General features: G+C 40.5%; 1 protein-coding gene across 2 annotated transcripts in view; it reads left to right on the top strand.

The window, feature by feature from the left end:
• Positions 1–25,879, top strand: part of LOC126259414 (uncharacterized) — a 188,946-nt gene that overhangs the window by 143,141 nt on the left and 19,926 nt on the right. For both annotated transcript variants that reach the window (XM_049956194.1, XM_049956195.1), the window contains one exon: positions 4,498–5,676. In XM_049956194.1, the coding sequence (XP_049812151.1) occupies positions 4,498–5,676 (1,179 nt within the window). The remainder of the gene's footprint in view (positions 1–4,497; positions 5,677–25,879) is intronic.

Below are 25,879 nucleotides of genomic sequence, written 5' to 3'. Positions count from 1 at the left end.
ATCTTTATGGATACATAGTATCTAGTCAGTTGTAAATGTTCTTTCTTAACAGGAGTTGTCAAACTCACTCCTGCAATTATGCATATTACCAAGTAAACATCTTTTGCCATGAAGTGCTGTAATAAGCACTATCTATACCAGTTCACAAAATATCTGTTGCATGTGAATGCTTAATTACACTTAATGTTAGCTACATAATTTGTATTGATTCATATGTACATGTCTGTCGCCATCTTTGGAAAATGTGATCTGTATTTAAGCATAGAATACAACATAACAGCTTATAAATTAATTGTAATTAAGCATTCATGTATGTCAGATATTTTGTGATCTGGTATAAATGTTGCCTCTAAGCTGTTTACTGTGTTATGCTGAATGTAATGAGCAGTTTTGGCCACTGATATTAAGGAAGAATGTTAACATTTAATAGATACTATGTATCCATTAAGGTATGAACTCAACTCATTGTGTCATGTACAATTACTTCTTCACCTAGCCTTTTATTACATTTGCCATATTGCATCATTGTACCCAAAATTGTTTTCCCACATTGCTCATGCTATATTTTGTACCAAAGATCTGATGATGCTGGGGGCAAAACGCATCATAAAGAGTAAAAAATTAAAAGGAATATTGGTAACCAAGACGAGCAATTTATCAGTGCTAAATGTCGTTGCAGATTCCCTAGACGTAAAAAATACGGCTGATAATGGTTTTTCTTGGCTCGTAAGGGGATTTGGATGTCCCATAGGAGACATAACTTGGTGGTAAAAATGAGCTCCTACTGAAGGTCATCTACATTTTTAGCTGCAATCCATCCTTATTGATATTCATTGCTAATTCTTATCTATCAGCTGGCATCACAACTGTTTGTGTGTATCATCATGAATTTCGTACATTTCTTTTGGATTTCTACAAACACCATCTGTTAGAAAGGTTTTGACACTGATTTTATTCCTGGGGTATAACCCATGTCAACACAGTAACTATGGTGGCAGTGTGAACTTACAACTAAGCAACAGATGTCATTTGACCAGTCATTTATGAGCAGACAGTGTTAAGTAATGGTCATGTGGCCATAGTGTCTCTGTGTTGTGTCACAAATTGTAACAGAGCATCATCTCCAAATCAAAAGTTAAAGACATTCTCTGGAATGCTTTTAAGAAAAGGAAAGTGCGCACAAAGTTTGTCTCACACACCTAAAGTCCTGAACAATAACAATGCATGGACGCCTGCCGTGACTTGATAGAAATGCAAAATGCAGTCAGTATTTTTCAGAAAAAAGTAATCACAGGTGATGAGGCAGCTGTTATGAATACAGTCCTACCATAAAACATCAGAGTGCAAAAGTTCACATGAATGGTCAATGTTTTGATGACAAAACCAACATTCAAGTCATTGTGACATGTGATTTGGAGTACATCCTGAAGAAAGCCTTTTCCGACAGTTTCATAGGGATGTATGAATCTTCTATGCACTGCATGCAATTGAGGGGAGACTATGAAGAACAACTGAAGCACTAAAACCATCATCTATTTTTTAATTAATCCAATCTCAAAATCTGGGTAGATACCTCAACATCATTATTTATGCTAGCATATCTTTGTTTTGTGGGTAGCAGAGGCTGTGTGGCATGGACTGGGCAGTTTTTTTTAGGTAGGAGGGTCTCGGCGAAACACAGAAAGGGCTTCAGTTTCAAGGGGTGCAGGTTGAGCACAGGAAGAACATAGATCCAGGAACCATTGGTATAACAGTTGTAAATTGTCATAGGTGTGTTGGGAAAGTACCAGAACTGCAAGTGCTGATATAATGCACTGATGCTCAAATCATTATAGGCACTGAAAGCTGGCTAAAGCTGGAGATAAGTTCAGCCAAATTTTTGTGAAGAACCTAACAGTGTTCAGAAAGGATAGTTAGCGGTGGAATGTTTGTTGTTGTTAGAAGTAGTTTATTTCATAGCAAAATTGAAATAGATTGCTCCTATGAGTTGGTATGGGCAGAAGTCATTCTTGGCAACCAGAATAAAATAATAGTGGGATCCTTTTACCGACCTCCCAACACAGATGACTTTAATTTACCCTTGATATATTGGCAAAAATACATATTTAAATCCAGAGGAATGCATAAAAAATCATCCGAAATTGTGCTAACCACAGTCTGAAAATTATTTCGAGTAGTTAGTTCGTGAGCCCACACAAATAGTAAACAGTTGTGGAAACACACTTGAGCTCTTAGCAACAAATAATCCTGAGCTAACAACAAGCATTAAAATGGATACAGGGATTAGTGAATACAAGTTTGTCATAGAATGACACCCAAATCCTTCAAAAATAAACAAAAATATACTTTTTCAGAAAAGCAGATAAAAATACATCAGAGAAATAGTATCGAAAGCAATTTAGAGATTTGTACCAAATAAATTAACAAATGATGGATCTGATCCTCATTGGGATACAAAACGGGTCAGAACAGTGTTGCAGAAACAATGAAAAAAGCACGCCAAATTTAAACGAATGCAAAATCTCCAAGATTGGCAATTATTTACAGAAGCTCGAAATTCAGTGCAGACTTCAATGCATGTTATAATAGTTTACACAATGAAACTTTGTCTCAAAACCTGGCAGAAAATCTAGAGAGATTCTGGTCATATGTAAAGTATGCTAGCGGAAAAACACAATCAGAGAAATACTATCGGCAGCAGTGCTGCCAAAGCAGAGTTACTGAATACACCTTTCCAAATTGCTTCATCAAAGAATACAAAGTAAATATTTCAGAATTTGAATCAAGAACTATTGCCAACATGAGTGACATAGAAAGAGATATCCTCGGAGTAGTGAAGCCACTTAAATCACTTAATAAAAGCAAGTCTTTGGGTCCAGACTGTATACCAGTTAGGTATGCTGATACAATAGCTCCACACTTAATAATCATATACAATGACTCGCTCGACGAAAGATCCGTACCCAAAGACCGGAAAGTTGTGTATGTCACATCAATATTCAACAAAGGTAGTAAGAGTAATCCACTAAATTACATGCCCATATCATTGACGTTGATATGCAGTAGGATTTTGGAATATGTATTGTGTTCAAACCTTATGAATTTCCTCAAAGAGAATGGTCTATTGACACACAGTCAATATGGATTTAGAAAACGTCATTCTTGTGGAACACAACTACCTCTTTATACACATGAAGTGTTGAGTGATATTGGCAAGGGGTTTCAAATTGATTCTGTATTTCTCGAGTTCCAGAAAGTTTTTGACACTGTACAATACAAGCAGATTGTAGTGAAATTGTGTGCTTATGGAATGTCATCTCGGTTATGTGACTGGAATCCTGATTTGCTGTCAGAGAGGTCACAGTTCGTAGTAGCTGACAGAAAGTCATAGAGTAAAACAGAAGTTATTTCTGGTGTTCCCCATGGTAGTATTATAGGCCATCTGCTGTTTCATATCTATATAAGCAATTTAGGAGACAATCTGTGCAGCTGTCTTGGGTTGTTCGCAGAGCTGTCGTTCATCGTCTAGTAAACTCATCAGAAGATCAAAATCAAATCAAATTGCAAAAGATTTTGAAAAGATATGTGTATGGTGCAAAAATTGGCAATTTACCCCAAATAATGAAAAGTGTAAGGTCATCCACATGAGTGCTAAAAGGAATCCATTAATATTTGGTTACACAATAAATCAGTCAAATCTAAAGGCCATAAATTCAACTAAATAGCTAGGAATCACGAACAACTTAAATTGGAAGGAACACACAGAAAATATGTGGATGGCAAATCAAAGACTGTATTTTATTGGTAGAACACGTAGAAAATGTAACAGATCTACTGCAGAGACGGACATTATGCTTGTCCGTCCTCTTTTAGAGTACTGCTGCACGGTCTGGGATCCATACCAGGTAGGATTAACAGAATACATTGAGAAAGTTCAACGAGGAGCAGCACATTTTGTATTGCCGTGAAAAGGGGAGAGAGTGTCACAGGCATGATAAAGGATTTGGGGTAGACATCATTAAAACACAGGTATTTCTCGCTGCGGCAGAATCTTCTCACGAAATTGTCATCGTCAATTTTCTCCTCTGAATGCGAAAATATTTTGTTGATGCTGACCTACATAGGGAGAAATGATCATCATAATAAAATAAGGGAAATCAGAGGTTGCACGGAAAGATATATGCGTTTGTTTTTTTGTGCGCTCTATTCGAGATTGGAATAATGGAGAATTATTGTGAACCTGGTTCAATGAACCCTCTGCCAGGCACTTAAATGTTTTGCAGAGTATCGATGTAGATGTGTCTTTATTCAGTGACTACAACTAAAGATTGTAATTCTGAACTCCTGTACACTTAATGACCAGTACTTTCATTAGCATACATATAACATGAGCAAGCACATCCATTCTACCAAGTTACCTTTAGAAATAACAAACTGATGACTCTATTTTCGTAGTCTCTACTAATATTTGATAAATTATGTTTTATTCTGTTTCAGAATCAAGCTATGATTGTTGGTTATAACAAAGAACAACATGCCTCAGAAGTAGCAGCAGCCAGCATGAAAACAGAAATTATAAATAGCAGTGGGGCAGCTAGTCCCACAATAAAGTTACATCATGATTTAGAATATGAACCCAATGAAATTGGGAACACTGTTAATGCTGGGAAAAACTCCTCCTTTCCAATTATAGATGCAGGAACACACTGCCAAAATGAAACCATATTAACACATGACAAATATGTTAAACATCCATCTTCAACTAACAAACTGGCTGCAGCTCATCTGCAGGTTGTCACTACTCACTGGAAATTTGGTAACATCAAAGTTTCTACGAACAGAAACTTAGACACGTTTGATATAAGTAAAGCTGCAATCCACAGGCAGTGTTCAGCTTGTAATATCCATGTACATAAGGTGCCTGTAGACTACAAGGAAAAAAATGCCGTGGCAAAACTTCAGGCATGTGAGTTACCGTTGACAGTTAGCTCGTACAGTGCACTCAGTCATGATACTTGCACAGTAAGACAGAATTACAAGTTGCCTGATAAAATGAGTGTGTGTAGTAAAATAACTGCAGATGTTGCGATCAAACGTAAAAGGCGGCACAATCAAAATGAAAGTGAAATTTGTGAGTTACCAAAGAAGAAAAGAGTGACAAGTGCAGGTATAGCCCCAGTAATTTTGGGACCTCCAAGTTTCCAAGAATTCAGCCCTTATCATGAAGGTGTGATGTCAGTATTCAATGCCTTGAAAACATTTCAAAATATTCTTGGTGGAGCTGAAGGTAGAAACAAAGTAGAATCAAATCTTACAGATCTTGGTGAAAATTTGGAGAATTGGCTTACGTATCAAAGTAGTCTTTCAAGATTAAGGGCTGTGCCTAGGGTTAATAGTGACAAAAAATTGAGAGAGATACGTAGATATATAATACGATATTTAAGAAACAGAAATGCAAATATGGCATTTTCCCAAGAAAATGAAAAACTTTTATGTTCTTCTCCGGATTTGCGAATTTGTGATACACATTCTGACCATCACACTAAAAGAGCACTTATTATGAGGTCAGAAGGAAATGAAATTATAATGCAAGATTTATCCAAAGAATCTTGGCAGAGCACTCTTGGTAAAATTGGAGGAAGATGCTACAAAAATTCATCAGCAGTACAAATGAAGGTATAAAACATAAAGCTTTATCATACATGTAACATTAACATACAGGGGCAAGAAAAAACCTTCTCAACCTGGCAGAGAAATAATTCTTTTTTAGATAAAAGATATTCTAATTTTTCGACATAATCAATTTTAGCTCAGTGCTCTTTATCCCGTATGTTTCCAGTAAACAGATATCTTTGACTTCTGATTCTGCAAGGTCTTCAAAATACCCATCTACCCAACATTCCTTTTTGGGACAGCATGACCAACTACCATATGCAGCTTTGGTTGGGTTTTTGTTTCTGATCTTGCACAGTAACAAATTATGGCAAAAAATTAGTTGGATTCTTCGTAAAATGACCTGTACATTTTTGAGAGACTTTTGGCATTTGCAGAAGCACTTAGCAGCACTCATCTTCCATAAAGTTTTCTCATACATTAATTATTAATGTAAAAGATACCGGACTCTTTCTTCTTATGCCTGTGACATCAGTGATTTTCTAAAACTCTAATAATTGATCTTCTATATCATATTGTGCACTCTCGTTGTAGTTTCATTTGTGACTGCTGTTATAGCACATCCCTGTGGATCATCAAGACAAATATGTACACATTTTAATTAAGTAAACCTTTTTAAACTTTAGCCAACTTTGGATGAATATCCATTGGTAACAAATTTTCAAAAACAAGGACTTTTATATAAGAGCATGATATTCCAGTTAATCCATTTGAACAAATAAAACACACAACACAGCTGCATTAAAAAGCCATAAAAACAATACTATTCCACTGATATGTGTGAATTTCAGAAAGTTTACAAAAATAATATTTCATTGTTATCAACATCCAGGGTGTGAAATCATTCTCCTTGCCCCTGTAGATATTGGTGGTACATCTGTGCTAGGCAATTAGAGTAAAGGTAAGCTGTAGTGTGATTAAATCATCTGCAGATTATTCAGTTTTTTTCAACATTTTAAGGTATACACATTCTGGAACAAAAACCAATATAATGAAACTATTTTTTGTGGTATGTATTAAACTATGGTTCTTGTAATAATGTAAATAGAAAAAATAAGGAACACAGTATTAAGTTGCCACAATTTGTGGGAAAAACACAGTAATGGTTTTGTGAACAATGATGGATGGAATAGTGCTTACTCTACATGTACTGGAATTATTGCCTTGGAAAATGCATTGTTCACAGCTTCACCTTAATGTTAATGAAATGATGGTTTTTATCCGACATACATGTGTTAGTAATGACTGCTACCCATACCAGTGGCTAATTCACACAGGCCTATGTTATTAATTTAGAGGCTGAGGAAAGGCTATATATATATATATATATATATATATATATATATATATATATATATATGGCTTGTGTCGGTATGTGTGGATGGATATGTGTGTGTGTGCGAGTGTATACCTGTCCTTTTTTCCCCCTAAGGTAAGTCTTTCCGCTCCCAGGATTGGAATGACTCCTTACCCTCTCCCTTAAAACCCACATCCTTTCGTCTTTCCCTCTCCTTCCCTCTTTCCTGATGAGGCAACAGTTTGTTGCGAAAGCTTGAATTTTGTGTGTATATTTGTGTTTGTTTGTGTGTCTATCGACCTGCCAGCGCTTTTGTTTGGTAAGTCTCATCATCTTTCTTTTTATATATATATATATATATATATATATATATATATAGCAAGTAAATGAAGAAAATATGTCAAAAATACAACTTAAGACCAATGAAAAGTCTTCTTTCTGGGAAATGTCATAGAAAACATACAGTGATAGATAAAATCCCTCCAGTGTTGGGGGACACAGAGAAGAGTGGATTGCATAAATTGGTAAGAGATGGAACTGATCCCCCATGGTACACGAAACAGGTCCGAACGCTGTTGCAGAGGCAACGGAAAAAGCATGGGAAGTTCAGAAGAACGCGAAATCCTGAAGATTGGCTAAAATTTACAGACGCGCAAAATTTGGCACGGACTTCAATGCGAGATGCCTTTAATAGGTTCCACAACGAAACATTGTCTCAAAATTTGGCAGAAAATCCGAAGAAATTCTGGTCGTATGTAAAGTACACAAGCTGCAAGACGCAGTCAATACCTTCGCTGCGCAGTGCTGATGGTACTGTTACCGACGACTGTGCCGCTAAAGCGGAGTTATTGAACGCAGTTTTCCGAAATTCCTTCACCAGGGAAGACAAATGAAATATTCCAGAATTTGAAACACGAACAGCTGCTAGCATGAGTTTCTTAGAATTAGATACTTAGGGGTTGCGAAGCAACTCAAATCGCTTGATACGGGCAAGTCTTCAGGTCCAGATTGTATACCGATTAGGTTCCTTTCAGATTACGCTGATACAATAGCTCCCTACTTTGCAATCATATACAACCGCTCGCTCACCGATAGATCTGTACGTACAAATTGGAAAATTGCGCAGGGTAGTAGGAGTAATCCATCGAACTACAGATCTATATCATTGACGTCGGTTTGCAGTAGGGTTTTGGAGCATATACTATATTCAAACATTATGAATCACCTCGAAGGAAACGATCTACTGATACGTAATCAGCATGATTTCAGAAAACATCGTTCTTGTGCAACGCACATGGCTGTTTATTCGCACAAAGTAATGGCTGCTATCGACAGGGGATCTCAAGTTGATTCCGTGTTTCTGGATTTCCGGAAGGTTTTTGACACCGTTCCTCACAAGCGACTTCTAATCAAGCTGCGGGCCTATGGGGTATCGTCTCAGTTGTGCGACTGGGTTCGTGATTTCCTGTCAGGAAGGTCGCAGTTCGTAGTAATAGACGGCAAATCATCGAGTGAAATTGAAGTGATATCAGGTGTTCCCCAGGGAAGCGTCCTGGGACCTCTGCTGTTCCTGATCTATATAAATGACCTGGGTGACAGTCTGAGCAGTTCTCTTAGGTTGTTCGCAGATGATGCTGTAATTTACCGTCTAGTAAGGTCATCCGAAGACCAGTATCAGTTGCAAAGCGATTTAGAAAAGATTGCTGTATGGTGTGGCAGGTGGCAGTTGACGCTAAATAACGAAAGTGTGAGGTGATCCACATGAGTTCCAAAAGAAATCCGTTAGAATTGGATTACTTGATAAATAGTACAATTCTCAAGGCTGTCAATTCAACTAAGTACCTGGTGTTAAAATTACAAACAACTTCAGTTGGAAAGACCACATAGATAATATTGTGGGGAAGGCGAGCCAAAGGTTGCGTTTCATTGGCAGGACACTTAGAAGATGAAACAAGTCCACGAAAGAGACAGCTTACACTACACTCGTTCGTCCTCTGTTAGAATATTGCTGCGCCGTGTGGGATCCTTACCAGGTGGGATTGACGGAGGACATCGAAAGGGTGCAAAAAAAGGGCTGCTCGTTTTGTTTTATCACGTAATAGGGGAGAGAGTGTGGCAGATATGATACGCGAGTTGGGATGGAAGTCATTAAAGTAAAGACTTTTTTGTCGCGGCGAGATCTATTTACGAAATTTCAGTCACCAACTTTCTCTTCCGAATGCGAAAATATTTTATTGAGCCCAACCTACATAGGTAGGAATGATCATCAAAATAAAATAAGAGAAATCAGAGCTCGGACAGAAAGGTTTAGGTGTTCGTTTTTCCCGCCCGCTGTTTGGGAGTGGAATGGTAGAGAGATAGTATGATTGTGGTTCGATGAACCCTCTGCCAAGCACTTAAATGTGAATTGCAGAGTAATCATGTAGATGTAGATGCATGGGAAAAAAATGTGCTATTGACAATTTTACATCACAACTTTTGTAAAAAGTCACCTGCTGTAACTATTGCACCTCACTGCAAAGCTATAGTTAGGGAATATTTGTGTGAATTCAAAGTTGGGAGATAAATGAAGCACATCTTAGAAGTGAAGGCCAAATGGATAAAAAGTACGTAATCATTGAATTGGATAGATTGAAAATCTACTCACCAAGCAGCTGCAGAACACACACATGAAAGACTGTTGTGACTGGCAAGCCAGTGGCTCCTTCTTCAGGCAGAAAGGTTGAACGGAAAGGAGGGAGGGTGAAGAAAAAGGACTGGAGAGGTCTAGGAAAAGGGGTAGATATTGGGAAAGTCACCCAGAACCACGGATCAAGGGAGACTTACTGTACGGTATGAGAAGGAAAGTCTGATTGTTGGGGACTGCATTGGACAAGATCTGAAAACCTGAGAGCTTAAAAGTTGGAAGATAGGGTAATATGCAAGACAGAGATTACTACTGAAACATCTTGCATGAGTTAATAAGAGTGGAAAGCTAAGTGAATTTTACATAACAGAGGTGGGAGGGGGTCGGTAAAAATTAGATGGTAAAGACAATTAAATATGTAGAAAACTAAAACGGAGTGAAGCAAAGAGTAGTTACAGTGAAGAAAAGATGAGACTTAAGAAATTAATGTAAATTTAGGCCAGGTGGGTGGCGAGAACCAAGGACACGTTGTAGTGCTAGCTCCCACCCACAGAGTTCTGAGAAGCTGGTGTCCAGGGAAAGAATCCAGATGGCGTGTGTGATAAAACAGGCACCGAGGTCACAAATGTCATGTTGTAGAGCACGCTCTGCAACAAGATCTTGCAAGTTTCCGGTATACACCCTCTGCCTGTGCTCATTCACCTTTGGTGGTAGTCGTGCTGATGTAGAAGGTTGAACAATGTTTACAGAATAGCTGGTGTATGACGTGTTATTTTGCAGATGGCTCTCCCTTTGATAGTCTATGTTTTGACAGTTACAAGGCTATTATAGGTGGTGGTAGGAGGATGTATAGAGCAAGTCTTGCAGTGGGGACCATAGGGTACGCAGATGGGTGCAGAAGGAGCATAGGGTCTGACAAGAATATTGTGGAGATTGGGAAAGTGATGGATAGCTATTCTAGGTGTGGTGGGCAAAATATCAGACAGAACGGATCTCATTTCAGGGTATGATTTTAGGAAGTCATGGCCCTGTCGACGTAGCTGATTGATACACTCCAGATCAGGATAATACTGAGTCACCACCTGGTGTGCTCCGAAGCTGGAGGGATTAGCAGTACCAGGGTTGGATGTGATGGCCCAGGAAATCTGCTTTTTAATTAGGCTGGTGGGGTAATTATGAGCAGTGAAGGCTGAAGTGAGAGTGGTGGTGTATTGGCTGAAGTGAAGTGAGTGTGGTGGTGTATTGCTGCAAAGAGTCTGCATCCAAACAAATGCATTTGCCTCAGATGCCAAGGCTGTATGGGAGGGAACGTTTGACATGGAAAAGATTGCAACTATCAAAATGTAAGTTCTGTTGTTTGTTGGTAGTTTTAATGTGGACGGAAGTGTGTAGCTGGCCTTCAGTGAGGACAAGATCAGCATCAAGGAAAGTGGCATGGGATTCAGAATAGAACCCTGTGAAATTTAATTTGGATAAGATATTCAAAGATTCCAAGAATTTTAGCAGCTCAGCCTCACCAAGAGTCCATATGGTAAAGATGTCATCAGTGTATCAAAATCAAACCAGGGCCTAAAGGTGTATGGATCCCAGGAAAGCCCCCTCCAAGCAACCCATGAAAAGTTTGCCAGCGACCCATGAAAAGTTTGGCATAGGAAGGAGCCGTCCTGGTTCCCATGGCTGTACCCCTGATCTGTTTGTGTGTCTGCCCCTCAAAGGCTTTTTTTTTTTATTCGTGTCAGAAGCACCATGGATACAGGAATATAAAAAAAAATGAATAGCACACAGAAAAAAAATTAATTACAGGCATATGAAAAAATATATAAATATATATATACATATATGTCTAAAAACAAAGATGATGTGACTTACCAAATGAAAGTGCTGGCAGGTCGACAGACACGCAAACAAACACAAACATACACACAAAATTCTAGCTTTCGCAACCAACGGTTGCTTCGTCAGGAAAGAGGGAAGGAGAGGGAAAGATGAAAGGATGTGGGTTTTAAGGGAGAGGGTAAGGAGTCATTCCAATCCCGGGAGCGGAAAGACTTACCTTGGGGGAAAAAAGGACAGGTATACACTCGCGCACACACACACACACACACACACACACACACACACACACACACACACACACATATCCATCCGCACATACACAGACACGAGCAGACATTTCATAATTTCATAATTATATACAAATATGTGTGCACAGAAACAAAATGTTATAGGCATTTGGCCCATAAGCGGGCTACGTCGACAGCATTTGGGGTTGCCAACATCAGATCCTCTAAAGTGCAGTGTGAAGGACATTCAGGGCAGTTATACATGTGCTGGGTCGTCTGCACCTCTCCACAGTCGCAGAGATTATATGTAGTAGAATATCCCCACTTCAGAAGGTTATCTCTTGACCGTGCAGTGTTGGTGCGTAGCCTGTTTAGTGATCTCCAGACCACCCAGTCCTCATCGTAACCTGGTGCCAATTCTTCCTTTGGTTCCATCCAGTGCCCTTCTCCCGACCGCTTCCATCTCTCCACCCTAGATCCAGGTTGGTCGCTAAAATCTTCGGTTGCTCTGAGAAAACTGCGTCTAGATTTCAAGTGTTTGGTGGCTGGCTGAGTTTTGTGGAGGGGGTGCCTCTCTGCCATCTCAGCCCTCGCTCTTTCACTATAGGCTGCCACTTCTCTTCGCACTGCAGGAGGTGCAATCCCAGCAAGATGGTAGAGCTTGTCTGTTGGAGTCGGTTTCAGACATCCAGTGACGAGCCTGCAGGTCTCGTTCAGAGCAATGTCGACCTGTTTAACATGGGTAGAGTTGTACCAGACACTGCTTGCATATTCGCCTGCTGGGAAGCAAACTGCTAATGCTGTGGTCCTCACTACCTCTGGCTATGCGCCCCAGGAGGAGTTCGTTATTTTCCGAAGAATATTATTTCTGCCGCTCACCTTCATTTTGGTGTTAATACAGTGCTGTTTATGCGTCAGAGCCCTGTCTAGGGTTACTCCTAGGTATTTGGGGTTAACGCAGTGTTCGAGGAGTGTGTCCTTCCAGAAGACACGCAGCTTACGGGATGCCTGCTTGTTACGAAGATGGAAGGCGCAAACTTGTGTTTTGCTAGGGTTCGGCTTGAGTTGATTGTCGGCGTAGTACTGACAGAGCATGTCTAGCGCATCCGTGAGCTTTGTCTCAACATCCTCAAAGGAGTCACCCTGTACGGCCATAGCACGGTCATCGGCGTAGATATAGTTTTCCGTACCAGCTGGCAGTGGTTGATCGTTGGTATATATGTTAAAAAGTAAGGGTGCCAGTACGCTGCCCTGAGGGAGACCATTTTTCTGGGCCCGCCACCTGCTATGCATCCCTTGGAATTCCACAGAGAACCTACAGTTCTCTAACAGACTTCTAACTGTGGATGTGAATTTAAAGTCCCTGGTAATGGCATACAGCTTCTTCATTAGCAGACGTAAGTTGACGGTGTCATATGCGGCTGTCAAGTCTATAAAGGCGACACCGGTTATTTTCCGGTTCTCATAGCCGTCTTCAATCAGCTGCGTGAGGTTAATTACCTGAGATGTAGTGCTTTTCCCTGGGCGGAAACCTGCTTGTTGGGGGATTAGGTAGGGTTCTATGGCACTGGAGAGGCGATCCTGGAGTATTCTTTCAAAGATTTTAAAGATATGGCAGAGAAGTGATACGGGTCAGAAATTTCTGGGGTCATCAGCATTTTTGCCTGGTTTTAAAATTGCAATAACTTTAGCCCTCAAAGGTGAAGTAGTTGTTAGTAAGTGTAAAGTTAATTAAGGTGAGTAGGAAGGATATCATAGATTTGGAGTCAGGTAGGTGCTGACTGAGGAAATGTTCAGCAGCAGACAGACCATGTACATGGGGGATGTTGGTATAGAGAGAGGTGGCATCACTGGTGACAAGCAAGGTGTGTGATGGAAGTGGGACGGGCACAGATTTAAGACGATCTAAGAAATTAAACTTCCTGGCAGATTAAAACTGTGTGCCAGACTGAGACTCGAACTCGGGACCTTTGCCTTTCGCAGGTAAGTACTCTACCATCTGAGCTACCCAAGCACGACTCACGACCTGTCCTCACAGCTTCAATTCTGCCAATACCTTGTCTCCTACCTTCCAAACTTCACAGAAGCTCTTCTGCAAACCTGTGGCTAAGCTATGTCTCCACAATATGCTTTCTTCCAGGAGTGCTAGTTCTGCAAGGTTCACAGAAGAGCTTCTGCGAAGTTTGGAAGGTAGGAGATGAGGTACTGACAGAACTGAAGCTGAAGCTGTGAGGACAGGTCGGATGAGGTACTGACAGAACTGAAGCTGTGAGGACAGGTCGTGAGTCGTGCTTGGGTAGCTCAGATGGTAGAGCACTTGCCTGCAAAAGGCAAAGGTCCCGAGTTCGAGTCTCGGTCCGGCACACAGTTTTAATCTGTTAGGAAGTTTCATATCAGCGCACACTCCACTGCAGAGTGAAAATCTCATTCTGGATATAGGAAATGGTTGGTATCTTTGATGTAGGAGGGGAGTCTTTGTATATGGGTTGCAGGTGTTGATCAACTAAGGCAGATATATGTTCGGTGGGTGCTTTGAAGCCAGCAACTATAGGACAGCCAGGATGATGGGGTTTGTGGGTCTTAGGAAGAAGGTAAAAGATGGGATGCATGGTTTGAGTGGGGTGAGAAGTTCTATGGATTGAGGTGTTAGACCTTGTGAGGGGCCATATCCTTAGCCCAGACATAATGAGGTGTCTTGAAAGTAATGACCTTCTCCTTACCAGTCAGCATGCACCAATAACACTGGTCATGCGTAACCAAACACTTACTTTTCTCGCATTACATCCTGAAACCATGGAACGAGGCAGCCAGTAGATACAGAATTTCTTGACTTACAAAAAGCATTTCACTCGGTATCACATCAAAGCATATTAACAAAATTATGGCCATAAGTAATATCAAATAAAATTTGTAACTGTATTGAGGATTTCTTCGTACCGAGGACACAGCATGGATGGAGAGTTCAGATGTAAAAGTAGCTTCACCCATGTTCCAGGGAAGCGTACTGGGCCCTAGTAGTCCATGTAGCCTCAGACTTTTTACAGGCAATGCACTCATCCACAAGGAATTAGTGTCTAAAATACTGCACAAAACATGAAAATTATAGTATCTCATGACTACAATATCAGTCAGTCACAATTGGATTCAGTTAACTCATATAAATATTAGAATGTGACAATACATAGGGATATGAAATGGAATGATCATATACTCTTAGGAACAGGCAAAACAAGTGGCAGACTTCAGTTCATTGGGTAAGTGCAATCAGTCTGCAAGAGAGATTGCTTATAAAACACTCGTGTGACAAAGAAGGGCAGCATGAATGATCATAGGTTTGTTCGATCCAGGGGTAGCACCACAGAGATGCTGAAAGACTTGAATCAACATATGATTGAAAATAGATGCGCTAATTACTTTGTGACAGCCTACTTACAAAGTTTCAAGAACCACTATTAACTGAAGAATTTAGGATTATATTACAATCCTTTGTGTACTGTTCCCATATGAACCGAGATGAAAATTTACTCATTATAGCACATACAGAGGGATTTAAGCTGTCTTTCTTACATACACCGTACTTGATTTTATAGAGAAGAAACTTTAATATGTGGTACAATTGGAACTACCCTCTGCCATGCAATTCACAGTGGTTTGCAGACTACATATATAACTAAATACCTGACATTATTGGATTTTGAGTGATCAATGAATTCAACGTAAGGAAGCTTCATATAATTTGTGAAGTTTGTTATTGGCTTGATCGCATGTAGGTACACTGGATTATAAGTTTCAACAGGACTAAGTTGCCATCTTTGGATCAACAGCGTATAGATTAGGAAATCATACTATGCAATAAACTGCACATTTGTTTTATTACCATCGAAATGGACTTACGACAAAACTGAGCTTCCTTGAGGTCAGCGTCTTTTTTTTGTCAACAATATTTTGCAAACATGTATAACACAGTTATATTTTTTAATGTTCTACTCTCTTCATTATGAGTCCATTGTGATGGTAGAAAACAAATGTGTGGTTTATCACACAACATGATTTCGTAGCCTGTTCACTGTGGATCTCTAGACAGAGGCTTAGTCCTGTCGAAACTAGTAATCCAGCGTACCTACATGCGATTAAGGAAATTAAAAAACTTCATATCTGAAGCTTTCTTAACATGAATGTAAATGTCAAACCAGGAACTTGTTGAGAGAGAGCTCTGAAACCAGGCAAAAATATATCAACTTTATTGGTTATGTTCAGAATCACACACGTATCATTCTCTGCCACATTTCATAAAATTTACTTGTCTCCCATTGCAATATACATTACTTTGTCTTAAATTTTGTTCTCTGGTCTACTATTTTCTTTTCTTTTGCCACTATTCATATTGTTTCACCTCTTGAAAGTATTCTGAAGTATTATTTTACATTTTCTAAAATTCTACAGTTTATTATAAATTCTTCCAAAGAAGATAGTTGTTGACAGGTGCGAATATTATCCAACTATCAGTCTAATAACTCATGGTTGCAGAATAATGCTGACTAAAAAATGGAAAAAAAGACCTATAGCAGCTCACCTCAGGGAAGCTCAGTTGTGGTTCTGAAGCAAAGTAGAAACATGGAGGCAATACTGAGCCAATGACCTACTTTAGAAGACAGATTGAAGAAAGGCAAACCTTTGTTTACAGCATTTGTGGCTTTAGAGAAGGCATTTTACGACGTTATTTTGAGCATAATACTCCCAATCTTTGAAATTCTGAAGCAAAAGGTTATTCACAATTTGTGCAGAAACCAGACTGCAGTTGTAAGAGTTGAAGTACATGAAAGGGAAGAAGAGAACAGAAGCTTTTAAAATATGGTGCTATAGGTGAATGTTGAAGATTAGGTAGGTAAATCAGATAATGGGTGAGGTGGTACTGAATCAAATTGGGGAAAGAACAAATATAGGGTACAACTTCATTAAAGGTGGAGTTTGGTTGATAAAACACATTCTGAAGCATCACAGAATCATCAATTTGGTAATGGAAGGAAAGTTTGGGGATGAAAATTGTAGAGGAAGACCAAGACTTGACAACAGTAAGCAGGTTCAGATGGATGTAGGTTGCAATAGTTATGCAGAGCTGAAGAGGCTGCACAGGATACACTATAATGTGGACAGCTGCACTAAACTAGTATTTGGACTAAAGATCACAATAACAAACAGTTGTGTTTTAGAACAAATCCTTATAAGTGTGATTAAAGCTTGCACACTAAGGGTTCTGTACAAACTTAATTATGTGTGCAGATAGTTCATCCATCCCAGGAAACAAGAATCTCTTCAAAAGTCTGCCAGTTCCTTCAGAATCCCTCTGACACTCTCCCACGGATCAATCAAACTTGTGACCATTTGTGTTGCCCTTCTCCATATACGTTCAATATCCCCTGTCAGCCCTATTTGGTATGGACCCCACACAATTGAGCAATATTTTACAATTAGTCACACAAGTGATTTGTAAGCAATCTCCTTCACAGACCGACTGCACTTGCCCAGTAATCTACCAATAAACTGAAGTCTACCACCTGCTTTACCCACAACTGGGCCTTTATGATCATTCCATTTCATATCCCTATAAAATGTTATACCCACTTATTTGTAAGAGTTGGTTGATTTCAGCAGTAACTCACTGATATTGTAGTCACAGGATACTACATTTGTTCATTTTTTGAAGTGTACGATTTTACATTTCTGAGCATTTAAAGCAAGTTGTCAATCTTGGCACCACATTGTAATCTACCAAGCTCTGACTGAATATTATGCAGTTTCTTGCAGACAGTACTTCATAATAGATAACTGCATGATCCGCAAAAAGTCTGTCTGCATGGTCGTTAATATATAACAGGAACAGCAAGGGTCACAACACACATTCGTAGAACACATCTGAAGATATTTCAAGACATTTCTACATCTGACAATGACTCTCCATCCAAGATAACATGCTCCATCCTCCCTATCAAAAAGTCCTCAATCCAGCCACAAATTTCACTTGGTACCCCATATGATAGTACTTTTGACAATATGTGTAGGTGTGGTACTGAGTCAAATGCTTTTCAGAAGTCAAGAAATTCTGCACCTACCTGACTGCCTTGATCCAAACCTTTCTGTATGTCGTGTGAAATAAGTGGCAATAGGATTTCACATCATTGATGTTTTTGGAATCAACAGGTTGGCACAGAGGAGGTCATTCTGTTCAAGATACCTCATTCTCTAGTGACCTCAATGTTGACAGGATGTTAAACCCAATCTTCATTCCCTCTCAAGGTACATCATTATGTTGAGCTCAGAATAAGTACTAAGACTCCACAACACACTGATGTCAAGGATACTGGATGGTCATTTCGAGGGTCATTTCTATTACCCTTCTTGTAGATGGGTGTGACGTGTGCTTTTTTCCAAGGACTGGGCACAGTTTCCTGTTCGCAGAATCTACTATAAATTACAGTTAGAAAAGTGGGTAACTCAGCTGGAAATTTGGTAGAGAATATGATAGGGATTCCATTGCACCCTGAAGCTTTGTCAATTTTAACGATTTCAGCTGTTTCTCAAAACCAGTGACACTAGTACTTATTTCATTCTTCTTTTCAACTGTACAAGGATTAAATTGGGGCAATTCTCCTGGGTTTTCACTTGTAAAGGAGCATTTGAAAACAGAATTAAGCATTTCAGCCTTTGCTTTGCTACCCTCAATTTCAGTTCCTGTCTCAATCACTAGGGACTGGACGCTAACTTTGGTGCCACTAACAGTCTTTATATATGACCAGAATTTGTTCGGGTTTTGTGAAATATCATTTGATAGTTTTCTGTCTGAAGGCATCAATGCACTGCTCTCTTGACAGCAAAATATGTTTCATTCAGCTTCTCTGCATCTTTAGCCCTCAGCTCTGTTTCACACCTATTATGCAGTAATCTCCATTACTTCAGAAGTTTCTTTACAGTGACTGTATACCTAGGAGGGTCCCCCCCATTGTGGACTATTCTACTGGGTAAATATCTATCCAAAACATAGCCAACTATTCTTTTAAACTTGAGCCATAGTTCCTCTACATGCTCCTGCCCTGAGCTGAAAGTTCCTCACTGAGATACGGCACTACTGTTTTTTTATTTATTTATTTTTTTATCTAGTTTACTGAACATATATATCTTTCTCCTTCCCCATGAATCATGGACCTTGCCGGGTTGGTGGGGAGGCTTGCGTGCCTCAGCGATACAGATGGCCGTACCGTAGGTGCAACCACAACGGAGGGGTATCTGTTGAGAGGCCAGACAAACGTGTGGTTCCTGAAGAGGGGCAGCAGCCTTTTCAGTAGTTGCAGGGGCAACAGTCTGGATGATTGACTGACCTGGCCTTGCAACATTAACCAAAACGGCCTTGCTGTGCTGGTACTGCGAACGGCTGAAAGCAAGGGGAAATTAGGGCATGCAGCTTTACTGTATGGATAAATGATGATGGCGTTGACTTGGGTAAAATATTCCGGAGGTAAAATAGTCCCCCATTCGGATCTCCGGGCGGGGACTACTCAGGAGGACGTTGTTATCCGGAAAAAGAAAACTGGCATTCTACGGATCGGAGCGTGGAATGTCAGATCCCTTAATCGGGCAGGTAGATTAGAAAGTTTAAAAAGGGAAATGGATAGGTTAAAGTTAGATATAGTGGGAATTGGTGAATTTTGGTGGCAGGAGGAACAAGGCTTTTGGTCAGGTGAATACAGGGTTATAAATACGAAATCAAATAGGGGTAATGCAGGAGTAGCTTTAATAATGAATAAAAAAATAGGAGTGCGGGTAAGCTGCTACAAACAGCATAGTGAACGCATTATTGTGGCCAAGATAGGCACGAAGCCTACGCCTACTACAGTAGTACAAATTTATATGCCAACTAGCTCTGCAGATGACGAAGAAATTGAAGAAATGTATGATGATATAAAAGAAATTATTCAGGTAGTGAAAGGAGACGAAAATGTAATAGTCATGGGTGATCGAGAGTAGGAAAAGGGAGAGAAGGAAACGTAGTAGGTGAATATGGATTGGAGCTAAGAAATGAAAGAGGAAGCCGCCTGGTAGAGTTTTGCACAGAGCATAACTTAATCATAGCTAACACATGGTTCAAGAATCATGAAAGAAGGTTGTATACATGGAAGAATCCTGGAGATACTAGAAGGTATCAGATAGATTATATAATGGTAAGACAGAGATTTAGGAACCAGGTTTTAAATTGTAAGACATTTCCAGGGGCAGATGTGGGCTCTGACCACAATCTATTGGTTATGAACTGTAGATTAAAACTGAAGAAAGTGCAAAAAGGTGGGAATTTAAGGAGATGGGACCTGGATAAACTGACTAAACCAGAGGTTGTACAGAGTTTCAGGGAGAGCATAAGGGAACAATTGACAGGAATGGGGGAAAGAAGTACAGTAGAAGAAGAATGGGTAGCTCTGAGGGATGAAGTAGTGAAGGCAGCAGAGGATCAAGTAGGTAAAAAGACGAGGGCTAGTAGAAATCCTTGGGTAACAGAAGAAATATTGAATTTAATTGATGAAAGGAGGAAATATAAAAACACAGTAAATGAAGCAGGCAAAAAGGAATACAAACGTCTCAAAAATGAGATCGAGCACTGAAAGACCTGAGTCGAAACAAGGCCCCGGGAGTTGACAACATTCCATTAGAACTACTGATGGCCTTGGAAGAGCCAGTCCTGACAAAAAACTACCATCTGGTGAGCAAGATGTATGAGACAGGCGAAATACCCTCAGACTTCAAGAAGAATATAATAATTCCAATCCCAAAGAAAGCAGGTGTTGACAGATGTGAAAATTACCGAACTGTCAGTTTAATAAGTCACAGCTCTGCAAAATACTAACGCGAATTCTTTACAGACGAATGGAAAAACTGGCAGAAGCCAACCTCAGGGAAGATCAGTTTGGATTCCGTAGAAATATTGGAACACGTGAGGCAATACTGACCTTACGACTTCTCTTAGAAGAAAGATTAAGGAAAGGCAAACCTACGTTTCTAGCATTTGTAGACTTAGAGAAAGCTTTTGACAATGTTGACTGGAATACTCTCTTTCAAATTCTAAAGGTGGTAGGGGTAAAATACAGGGAGTGAAAGGCTATTTACAATTTGTACAGAAACCAAATGGCAGTTATAAGAGTCGAGGGGCATGAAATGGAAGCAGTGGTTGGGAAGGGAGTGAGACAGGGTTGTAGCCTCTCCCCGATGTTATTCAATCCGTATATTGAGCAAGCAGTAAAGGAAACAAAAGAAAAATTCGGAATAGGTATTAAAATCCATGGAGAAGAAATAAAAACTTTGAGGTTCGCCGATGACATTGTAATTCTATCAGAGACAGCAAAGGACTTGGAAGCGCAGTTGAATGGAATGGACAGTGTCTTGAAAGGACAATATAAGATGAACATCAACAAAAGCAAAACGAGGATAATGGAATGTAGTCGAATTAAGTCGGGTGATGACGAGGGAATTAGATTAGGAAATGGGACACTTAAAGTACACTCCTGGAAATTGAAATAAGAACACCGTGAATTCATTGTCCCAGGAAGGGGAAACTTTATTGACACATTCCTGGGGTCAGATACATCACATGATCACACTGACAGAACCACAGGCACATAGACACAGGCAACAGAGCATGCACAATGTCGGCACTAGTACAGTGTATATCCACCTTTTGCAGCAATGCAGGCTGCTATTCTCCCATGGAGACGATCGTAGAGATGCTGGATGTAGTCCTGTGGAACGGCTTGCCATGCCATTTCCACCTGGCGCCTCAGTTGGACCAGCGTTCGTGCTGGACGTGCAGACCGCGTGAGACGACGCTTCATCCAGTCCCAAACATGCTCAATGGGGGACAGATCCGGAGATCTTGCTGGCCAGGGTAGTTGACTTACACCTTCTAGAGCACGTTGGGTGGCACGGGATACATGCGGACGTGCATTGTCCTGTTGGAACAGCAAGTTCCCTTGCCGGTCTAGGAATGGTAGAACGATGGGTTCGATGACGGTTTGGATGTACCGTGCACTATTCAGTGTCCCCTCGACGATCACCAGTGGTGTACGGCCAGTGTAGGAGATCGCTCCCCACACCATGATGCCGGGTGTTGGCCCTGTGTGCCTCGGTTGTATGCAGTCCTGATTGTGGCGCTCACCTGCACGGCGCCAAACACGCGTACGACCATCATTGGCACCAAGGCAGAAGCGACTCTCATCGCTGAAGACTACACGTCTCCATTCGTCCCTCCATTCACGCCTGTCGCGACACCACTGGAGGCGGGCTGCACAATGTTGGGGCGTGAGCGGAAGACGGCCTAACGGTGTGCGGGACCGTAGCCCAGCTTCATGGAGACGGTTGCGAATGGTCCTCGCCGATACCCCAGGAGCAACAGTGTCCCTAATTTGCTGGGAAGTGGCGGTGCGGTCCCCTACGGCACTGCGTAGGATCCTACGGTCTTGGCGTGCATCCGTGCGTCGCTGCGGTCCGGTCCCAGGTCGACGGGCACGTGCACCTTCCGCCGACCACTGGCGACAACATCGATGTACCGTGGAGACCTCACGTCCCACGTGTTGAGCAATTCGGCGGTACGTCCACCCGGCCTCCCGCATGCCCACTATACGCCCTCGCTCAAAGTCCGTCAACTGCACATACGGTTCACGTCCACGCTGTCGCGGCATGCTACCAGTGTTAAAGACTGCGATGGAGCTCCGTATGCCACGGCAAACTGGCTGACACTGACGGCGGCGGTGCACAAATGCTGCGCAGCTAGCGCCATTCGACGGCCAACACCGCGGTTCATGGTGTGTCCGCTGTGCCGTGCGTGTGATCATTGCTTGTACAGCCCTCTCGCAGTGTCCGGAGCAAGTATGGTGGGTCCGACACACCGGTGTCAATGTGTTCTTTTTTCCATTTCCAGGAGTGTAGTAAAGGAGTTTTGCTATTTGGGGAGCAAAATAACTGATGATGGTCGAAGTAGAGAAGATATAAAATATAGACTGGCAATGGCAAGGAAAGCGTTTCTGAAGAAGAGAAATTTGTTGACATCGAGTATAGATTTAAGTGTCAGGAAGTCGTTTCTGAAAGTATTTGTATGGAGTGTAGTAATGTATGGAAGTGAAACATGGACGATAAATAGTTTGGACAAGAAGAGAATAGAAGCTTTCGAAATGTGGTGCTACAGAAGAATGCTGAAGATTAGATGGGTAGATCACATAGCTAATGAGGAGGTATTGAATAGAATTGGGGAGAAGAGGGGTATGTGGCACAACTTGACAAAAAGAAGGGACCGGTTAGTAGGACATGTTCTGAGGCATCAAGGGATCACAAATTTAGCATTGGAGGGCAGCGTGGAGGGTAAAAATCATAGAGGGAGGCCAAGAGATGAATACACTAAGCAGATTCAAAAGGATGTACGTTGCAGTAAGTACTGGGAGATGAAGAAGCTTGCACAGGATAGGGTAGCATGGAGAGCTGCATCAAACCAGTCTCAGGACTGTAGACCACAACAACAACATATATCTTTCTGGTTATTTTAGTTTCCTTTGTACTTTGTTAATCATTGGTGCTACAACTGCATCATGGTTACTGATATCATTTTCGATATGGACATCCTCAAAGAGGTCAGGTATTTGCTGCCATTAGATCCAATATATTCTCATCATGGGTTGTGTTCCTAACTACCTATTCTAGTTAGATTTCAGAGAAGCGTTTAGTATGGTTTCACAGGGTATCTTACCGTGCCCACCACTAATGAAACTGTAAATTTCCCAATTAACTGCTGGACGAAAAAAGTCTCCACTGATGATTACAGTACGACTGGGGAACTTATGTGCAAGTGAACAGAGGTTTTTTCTTAAGTTTTCAGTTACACAGGAGATGTGTGTGGTGGACAATAGAAGGATCCAATTATCATATTTTGCCACCCCTAATCTTGAGTCTTACCCAAACAATCTCACATGCAGCTTCAATTTCAGTTTCTTGTGTACTGTCACAAAAATTCCACCTCCATTTCCCATTTGATATACACCCAAATATGACAAAGTTGAACTTGATATGTATAGTGTTCCTGTGAAAAAAGGGGTCTTAACAGACAAGTGGGTGGGCACAGACAGGCAGTCAGCCAGCCAGCCAGCCAGCTAACAAGTGACCAAACATTGGGATTTTTTTTTCACCCATGTGTAATAATTCCAAATTAACGATATTCAGATTTTTTTCCATTAGGTGTACTGTGAAACCTTGCTCCTTGACAAATTTCATGATTCTAAGTCAGTCAGTCAGGCCTTGATGGGCGAGTTTTCAAGAGTCGAAATATGTTTTATAACGTTTGAGTCCATAGGGGACTGACTTACATTTAAAAGCTTATGCAACTTTACAGTTAATAAGGCACACATGTTACTTTATTGTAACTGGTTCTTCACACGTTTTCTAGCACTGACCCTAGCCACACAATGACTGAAATCTACATATGCAATAAACATCATTTGTGACTGATTACTATGCAATTTACTACTTGAGATCAAAATATGTGATGTAAATGCCATATCTTTTGATTGCATTGACTTACACACTTCACATTTTTACACCTTCAAGTGACTGTAAACCTATAAGATTAGATTAGTACTTGTTCCATAGATCATGAATACGACGCTTCGTAATGATGTGGAATGTGTCAGTTTAATAAAAGGTGTCTAACAAATTCCATAAGTGAATATATATATTGTCAGGCTACAGTGAAGATCTCTAGCTCTTTAAACAAGTGTCTGGAGGATGATTTTGGATGAGCTCCAGCAATTATTCTGATTACACGCTTTTGTTGAATGAACACTCCTTCACTCAATGATGAGTTACCCCAGAATATGATGCCATACGAAAGCAGAGAATGAAAATAGGCGTGGTAAGCTAATTTACTAATATGTATATCGCCAAAATTTGCAATGACCCTAATAGCATAAGTAGCTGAACTCAAACGTTTCATCAGATCTTCAGTGTGTTTTTTCCAGTTCAACCCCACATCAATGCATACACCTAGAAATTTTGAATATTCTACCTTAGCTACCGATTTCTGATCAAAGTCTATATTTATTAATGGTGTCATTCCATTTACTGTTTGGATCTGTATATACTGTGTTTTGTCAAAGTTTAATGAGAGCCCATTTACAGAGAACCACTTAATGATTTTCTGAAAAACATCGTTTACGATTTCACCAGTTAATTCTTGTCTGTTGGGTGTGATAGCTACAGTTGTATCATTGGCAAAAAGTACCAGATTTACATCATCATGAACATAGAATGGCAAGTCATTAATATATATTAAGAATAGCAGAGGACCCAAGACCAAACCTTGCGGCACCCCATTCTTGATTGTTCCCCAGTTCGAGAAATCACCAGTTTTTTGCATATTATGTGAACTACTTATTTCAACTTTCTGCACTCTTCCAGTTAAAAAATTTGAGCGCTGTCACATTCATACCACAGTACTTGAGCTTATCTAGAAGTATTCCATGATTTACACAAACAAAAGCCTTTGAGAGACCACAAAAAATCCCAACGGGTGACTTCTGGTTACTCAGAGCATTTAATGTTTCATTAGTGAAAGTGTATATAGCATTTTCCATTGAAAAACCTTCCTGGAAACCAAACTGACATTTTGTTAAAACTTTATTTTTACAAAGATGTAAAGCTACTCTAGAATACATTACTTTTTCAAGAATTTTGGATAAGGCAGTTAGAAGAGAGATTGGGCGGTAGTTGTTGACATCAGACGTATCCCCTTTTTTATGCAGTGGTTTAACAATTGCATACCTCAGTCTATCTGGGAAAATACTCTTAATATGTGACATAAATTTCAACTTGATATGCCTATCCATTCCTTAGAAAATAGCGGAGATGCTGAGTCGCGATAGGCACAATAAAAAGATTCACACAGTTGTGCCTATCGCAACTCAACATCTCCGCTATATGGTGAGCAGCAGCTTTCCTTCTCTCGTAATGTTACATTCCATCCTGGATTTTCCATTGTTTGATTCATTCCTGAGAAAAGGGATTTTTTTTTCATTGGACCACTCACTGCCAATATTGAAAAAATCCTGGTCAAGCACAACGTGAATACTGTTTTCCGCTGTGCATACAGAATTAGGAACATGCTGGCTTGTAGGGCAACCTGTGTGGGAGTGGCCATCA

The sequence above is a fragment of the Schistocerca nitens genome, chromosome 5, assembly GCF_023898315.1.
Source record: "Schistocerca nitens isolate TAMUIC-IGC-003100 chromosome 5, iqSchNite1.1, whole genome shotgun sequence".
Lineage (NCBI taxonomy): Eukaryota > Metazoa > Arthropoda > Insecta > Orthoptera > Acrididae > Schistocerca > Schistocerca nitens.
Note: the sequence above shows the minus strand (reverse complement) of the source record. Positions and strands in the feature narration are given on the sequence as shown.